A 7,492-nucleotide genomic window follows, 5' to 3' on the forward strand; every position below is an offset into this window, starting at 1 on the left:
AACTACCTACCAAAATTTCGAAAGAAAAAAAAAAAAAAATCCATACAATGGCCTCACCTCTTGAAAAAAAAAAAACTATATATATAGAATAGCCTCTTAAAACATGACATGCCACGCTTTCACACTTTTTTAGTCTAGTCTAGACTAAAAAGGTGTTAACACCATATACACGTTACTATAGACACGTTGCTACACTTTAATAATGTGTTAATACCATATACGTGTTACTAATGGTCCGTAACCAAAAGGTTAGATTCTTGTAGTGTCTACCCATTATTGTTCCCCAGAGCTTCCTTCCCTTTTCAGTGATTCGACTCTTTGTTTTCTTTTTGATTTCCCTCTTCGTGCTCCATTTTCTTACCTATTTTTTTTTTCGTAATCAAAGAATGCAAAAACCTAAAAGATACATATTACAGAAGACTAAAGTATGGAGAAGACACAATGTTCGATAAATCTTCTTCTTCTTCTTCTTCTAGTTTTAATCTTTTAATTGCTCCTCCACCTCCTCAGCACAGGCTAAAGCCTGGATTGACAATCAACGCAAAACTTCATAAGTGTTAGGCTGCCTAGGTGCATTATTGTTTTGGTAAGGATTGTGATTAAGTGAAAGTAAGTGTCAAGTACTCCCGATCATGATTTTTTTTTTTTTTTTTTTCTATGGGAAACATAATGTTAATTATTTTTTTATAAACACATTATGTTGATTGTTGATGCAATAGTTTTATTGTTTTTCTTCTTTTTTCTGTTTTTTTTTTTTTAGAAAAAAAAAAAAAAAAAAAAAAAATAGTTACCTTTTTTAATTGGATAAACAAAACAAAGAATCGGTTACATCTTTAGTTGTTTGTCAAAGAAAAAATTCTAACATGGAAGTAAGTTTGTTTTTTTTTTTTTTTCTTGCCTAACTTGTGCACAGATCTTTGTCCACCTATAAGAGTACCCTCATGTATTAATCATTTTCTTTTTTGCATGTGAATTTGAGCAAAGTCAAAGCTCCAAAGTAATTAACACACGAACTCATGCAAGACAATGATCAAAACTATTGATATACTTTTCTTCCGAAATTTTCTTTTTTAATGTTTGAATTAGGTTGATTGTGTTATCATAGTGATGATTGTCAAAGTTTTGTTTGGTAACAAAAACTGAATTTGTTGACAGAGAAAGAAAGCAAATGGGCAACCATATTTCATTATTCGACATAGAAAAACCAATGGGAGAGGAGTTCCAAAGCTTGCCTCCCTTATCCTCTAAATGCGTTATCTATAAAGTTCCTAAGCGGCTACGACATGTCAAGGAAAAAGCCTACACACCTAAGGTTGTCTCCATTGGCCCGCTTCATCATGGTAGTGAAGACTTAAAATCCATGGAAGAACATAAAATGAGGTACCTGGGAGATTTCATTCGACGAACCGGGGAAACCTCGGAGTTCTTTATTGACGTTGTAAGAAAGAACGAGGCAAAACTTCGTGAATGTTATGCAGAAACCGTTGATTTTACAAGTGAAAAATTTGTCAAAATCATTCTGGTTGATGCTGCCTTCATCCTTGAGGTCTTACTCAAGTCCTCCAACGACAAACTCCAAGAAGAAAACGACCGCATATTCAACAAACCCTGGTTGATACAGGATGTTTGGACCGACATGCTTTTGCTTGAAAATCAGCTTCCATTCTTCATTATTGAGCTTCTTTTCAATTCATACAAAAGAGAAGCCCTTCCAATCAATAGCTATGGGACGCCACTTACAATCAATAATCTTACACAAGTGTTCTTCAAAAGCCGAATGGAGTCACCTGGAATAGAAGAAAGATGGGAAGAAATCTCTAATGGTGATGTCAAAATCGAACATTTTGTTCATCTCCTACGACACGTGCAATTACAACCTGTTGAGTTGCATAGTGAAAGGAAACTTGAAACACTCACCACGCCCAGCATAAGACAGCTAGACCAGGCTGGAGTCAAGTTTGAGGTAGGGCCAAGCAGAAATCCATTTGACATAGAATTTGATAAAGCAAAAGGGATTCTGAAAATCCCAAAGCTTATTTTAAGTGATGAAACAGAATTCACAATCCGAAATTCACTAGCCTTTGAGCAATGCCATTACGAGGAGAACTATCTAAATGATTATGTTATCATTATGAGTCGCCTTGTTAGGAGTTTTAAGGATATAAACTTGCTGGTGGATCAGCGAATTGTTGAGAATAGGCTTAACAACAACCATGAAGGGTCAGATCTTCTTAACAAGCTTGCCGATGGGGCTATTTTGGATCAGGATAAGTTCTATTTTGCTGCTCTTTCTGATCAGCTGAACAAATACTACAACGGCTCCTGGCACAAGTGGAAGGCAAACTTGAAACAAAAATATTTCAGAACACCATGGGCCATCATTTCAGTTATTGCAGCTATTTTTTTGTTTATACTCACTATCATACAAACGGTGTATTCTGCTCTTCAAGTACATCTTCCTAAATAATTCAAATTTGACCTTTTAGTTTATATTGAATAAAGTTGTATTCACTGAGTTATTTAATGGATCAGAGAGAGATATATATATATATATAACTTGTTTACATCCATAGCATGCATTGAATTGAATATAGTTTGTGGTGTAAGTACACATAAGATTTTAAACCATGAACCATGCAATTTATATTATAAAATTGTTCGCATTACATCAATCATGATCATGTGAAGTAGAGAGTTCGGGTTGACGTGTTGATTTAGAAACATATATGGATGCAATGTATTGAACGAACCATAGGAGTTTTTATTCCTTTAAAACACTGTAGAAATGAATGATCGTAACTTCCGGCCAATACTTACAATGATATTGACTTTAAATCATGAGAGGATTGTGAACTCAAATGTCAAGTAGTAGATATCACTTTGATGTATTTAGAAGTAAGATCTTCGCTGCAGTCAAAACCCGCGGTGCATTAAGTGATCACGTGTAACATTGTGAAAACACATTTTTTCTATCCAAGTCCCTTATTTAAAAGATAAGAAATTTTCACGTGAAATAAATTTTTAATAGAGTAATCATTTAAATTAAATTTAAACTAAGGCAAATCTATTCCTACCTCTATGGGTTCAATTGCACTCTTCGATTTTCATCCCAAGTGAGTTGCAACCTCATGGGCTAGGGGTGGCAACGAGCCACCCAGGCACCATGAGGGTGGCTCATGGCCACCCTTATAGAATTGGGGCCACCGCTAGTGGGTTGGGGGTGGCTGTGAGCCACCCCATAGGCTGGAGGTGCATGGTTCATAACCACCGCCACCTTAGATTGGCTGGCCGAACCACCCCTACTTTAGATTTGGCTCGACACCTTTTAAGTTTTGCATTTTACTTTTTTTTTTTTTTTTATTTGTTTTTCTTAAGTTTTATACTAGGGAAAAATATAAAAAAGCCCTCCAAACTATCAGCCATTTTCGATTTAGCCCCCTGATGTTTCAAAAGTCATAAAGTAGCCCCCCAAACTACCAAACTATTGCATTTTGGCCACTCCATTAGTCAAAACTGTCAGTCTGGACGGAAACTACAAAACGACGTCGTTTGGTTACGGGTAAGTTACAAAAATGCCCTTGTATGTATTTTTTTTAAGGAGCAAAATGGTGCCGTTTTGCTCCAAAAAGGGTTCACTTACCCTAAGCAAAACGGCACCGTTTTGCTTAAGGTAAGTCATTAAAACTCAAAATCTCCCAACCCACACAGCACAGGTCGTCCCCCTCACGCACAGCCTTCGCCGATCATGCCAATCTCCCCATCACACTGGGTTCTTCAAGTCAGCTCCAAGAAATCTAATTCTTTGTATCTCTGTATGTAGTAGCTGTTGGGCAAGGGGGGCACAAGCCTTGTGTTCAGGCTTTTGGGGCGGATTAGTTTGACGGGCAAGATCCAGACGAGTGCAAATCCACAAGTTCATTCTTCAATTGGTGGTACTTTGGTGTATGTGTGGGCGGCGGAGTAACAGTAATGATAATGAGCTATGTACAAGACAACCTTAGCTGGGGTCTGGGATTTGGAATCCCCTGTATTGTCATGGTCTTTGCTTTGGGAGACAATCCGATTGGGCTGTTTGGATGGAATGTTTTGTGGCTTTTTCGCTTTTGCAGGTTTTGCGGGACGACGGGACCTGTGTGTGAGGGGGACGACCGGCACGATTGGCTGGATGACCGGAGCTGTGCATGAGGGGGACGACCTATGCTGCGTGGGTTGAGAGATTTTGAGTTTTAATGTCTTACCCTAAGCAAAACGACGATGTTTTGCTTAGGGTAAGTGAACCCTTTTTGCTCCTTTAAAACATACAAGGGCATTTTTGTAACTTACCCGTAACCAAACAACGTCGTTTTGTAGTTTCTGTCCAGACTGACGGTTTTGACTAACGGAATAGCCAAAATGCAACAGTTTGGTAGTTTGGGGGGCTACTTTATGATTTTTGGAACATCATGGAACTAAATCGAAAACGGCTGGTAATTTGAGAGGCTTTTTTATATTTTTCCCTTTGTACTAAAAAAAAAAAAAAGGGTTATTATAGGCAGTCTGATAGAAAAGTGATAACGTACATGCCACCCACGTGACCACTTTTCTATGTAAACAGAGGATAGCCTCTAATAGAATATATACACTATTGCAATAAAAGAAGATTGAACTTTAGCAATAACAATTTGGAAGCGCAATGAAGACACAATCTCGTTTGAGCCTTTTCATTTTCTTTGGCAAGACATTTTATTTGATAACATGAGTTTTTTTTTCTTTTTTTCTTTTTTGCCTTTTAGTTATGACACTTCACGATTTCAAACTTTTTTTCTTCATAAATATTTAGTCAAAAATAAAAGATTATATAACCTAATTTGTGTATTTGTAAATAAGATTAATGAAATTAACTTTAATATTGCTTATATAATGCCCCGAATATTTATAATAATAAAAAGAAGGGTTAAATACCGTTTTGCCCTCTATAGTTTAACAACTTTATTTTTTGCCTCTTAGAGTTTAGTTTTTATCACATGAAGTACCTCGGATATACATAAAAACAGAGATGGTACCTCCGTCCAAAATTTGACGAAAAGCTACGTCAACACCATTAAAAAATCGATACGTGTCCATATATACCTAATTAAAAGAAATTAATAATTTTTTTAAAATTAAAAACATTAAAATTTAAATTTTTTTTTTTTCAAAAAAAAAAAATTGGGTGGCCATGGCCACCCCCATCTAGCCGAATTGGGGGTGGCAAGCCACCCCTAAGGCCCATGGGGGTGGTTCGGCCACCCCCAAACAAGCCAACTCAAAGGGGCCATCCCCGAACCCTCGAGATTGATTTGGAGAAAGAGCGAAAGCATGTTGAAAGCAAGGCAGGAAAGGCAGATCTCTTCCCAGTTGTTAGTGGTCTGGCAAGGCGAGAGGATTCAGGTGGCTTAGGGCCCGTTTCGTTCGCAGAATAGACCTTTGGAATGAAATGGCTATTCTTATAGAATAATCATTCTTTTGTTTGGTAAAGGTCAATTCCTAGGAATAGTGATTCTCATGGAAATCACTAATTTCTTACACACAGAAATAGTCATTCCTCTAAAAAATGAGAGAAATAGCTATTCTTGAGGCCAAGGACAAGATTTTCCAAAAGAAAACCATTTTTTTCTCTCAAAATTAAAAATAAATAAATAAATAAATAAATGAGATGGGTGGCCGGCCACCCACAGAAGGCCTCGGGGTGGCAGTGCCACCCCCGAAGCGCCTCACAGTGGACCAGCGAGGCCCTCTAGGGGTGGCCGCGGCCGCCCTTAACAGCCCTTGGGGGTGGCTCGACCATCCCCGAAGGTCTCCGGGGGTGGCTGCGGCCACCCTTAGTGCATTAATGTGGGTGGCCATTGGGGTGGTCGGCCACCAGATGTTCAAATTTTTCTTTTTTAATTTGAGTTTTAGAAAAATTAAAAATCAAACGGGCTTTTTAGTCATTTTAGTTCAATTTCAATTATAAAATATGTGTTGCTACCAAACTAAATAATTTGAATAATTATTCAATTCCAAAATTTTCTATTCCCAGTAATACCTATTCTTTTTCCGAATGGAATACCCATTCCGCAAATCAAACGAGTCCTTAGTGTCATCATTTTTCAGGGATTTTTCATCAAAAAAATGGCTTTTTTCGTCAATACACAAAGGGGAACTGCAGACTTAGGAACCCAGCTTGGACTTTTCCAACTATTAACTCTGCTATCACTACAACAATTTAATTTTTTAGTTACGATCCATTAGTAACGTGTTAACAGTGTTAACACGTTACTAAAGCGTAGTAACATGTTAATAGTAACGTGTTTGACGTGTTGTGAAAGTGGTCGTGACTATATTAAATTTAGTAACGTGTCAGATTCTGACACGTTACAATTTGGTAACGTGTTATAAACTAACACGTTACAATAAATTTTGTAACGTGTATATTCTCACACGTTACCAAATGGTAACGTGCTAGAATCTGCCACGTTTCCATGTGTGGTAACGTGGTAGATACCTGCCACGTTACAACACATGGTAACGTGGCAGATACCTGCCACATTACAACACATGGTAACATGGCATGTCTACGTTACCAAATTTGACTGGGGAAATTTTATTTATTTATTTTTTTTCAATTTTCTCTGTTACAATAATTTTCTCTGCTCATTATACCTAATATACGAGTTACATATAATGACAATCCAATAATCTATCAATCCAACGTCAAATATATCTATAAATTCAACATCAATCCAACTATCACAAATACCACAATCCAAACTATATCCACAATTCAATTAACAATCCAATTATCCACAAATACCACAATTCAATTAACAATCCAACTATCGACAAATACCACAATTCAATTCAACTATCCAATAGAACCACAATCCAACTACCACAAATAATCCAACATTAAATATATACACAAATACTCCAACATTAAATAATCCAACACTAAGGTTATGCACAAATACCAAATATCCTTAAACAAACACTACTTCGCCCAAAGCCAAATGAACATCATGATGACCATTATCTTCCGACTTCTCCGCACTAACTGCAAATAATAAAACAAACAATCAATCAGTTAATTGACATTTGTAATATAATATTATGAACTCCTAATAGATAAGCAGTGTCCAAGTAAGTGATAAAATTAACAATTGAATTATTGTCATATAATAACCTCGACATACATATTTGCACGACATACATAAACACATACATATATATGTACATATACATTTAATTCAATGAGGCGGCTTCAACAAATATGGTAAGATTAACTATATATGCAAAGCTCCAATCACAACCAAACCAACCAGGAATAACAAAGTAGAATACTTTGAGTTTATATATACATACTCACGGGGTGCCTGAACGACGGGTAGATTGTTTAGACAAACGAGACTTCTGTCCAGCGGTGTCTGGTGTAGGATTTCATTGTGATCGTCGTCCTCAGCTTCTATTCTTACGTCATCTACACATGCAAATT

The 7,492-nt window shown here is 36.8% G+C and overlaps 1 protein-coding gene across 1 annotated transcript; it reads left to right on the forward strand.

Moving 5' to 3' along the window:
• The first annotated feature begins 1,207 nt into the window (after positions 1-1,207).
• LOC132190726 (UPF0481 protein At3g47200-like) lies at positions 1,208-4,185 on the forward strand. Its single transcript, XM_059605776.1, has 4 exons — positions 1,208-2,449; positions 3,599-3,670; positions 3,824-3,942; positions 4,110-4,185. Exons 1-4 carry the CDS (start codon positions 1,208-1,210, stop codon positions 4,183-4,185), a joined length of 1,509 nt encoding a protein of 502 aa, XP_059461759.1.
• The last annotated feature ends 3,307 nt before the right edge of the window (positions 4,186-7,492 follow it).

This window comes from Corylus avellana, chromosome ca8 (genome assembly GCF_901000735.1).
Source record: "Corylus avellana chromosome ca8, CavTom2PMs-1.0".
NCBI lineage: Eukaryota > Viridiplantae > Streptophyta > Magnoliopsida > Fagales > Betulaceae > Corylus > Corylus avellana.

Excerpts from the sequence above, each read along its gene's own strand:
- LOC132190726 (XM_059605776.1), top strand. The coding sequence starts at position 1,208 with ATGGGAGAGGAGTTCCAAAGCTTGCCTCCCTTATCCTCTAAATGCGTT. Across the intron at positions 2,450-3,598 it reads CGGTGTATTCTGCTCTTCAA|GAGCAAAATGGTGCCGTTTT; the intron begins GTACATCTTCCT and ends ATTTTTTTTAAG. Across the intron at positions 3,943-4,109 it reads TCAATTGGTGGTACTTTGGT|GTTTTGCGGGACGACGGGAC; the intron begins GTATGTGTGGGC and ends TCGCTTTTGCAG.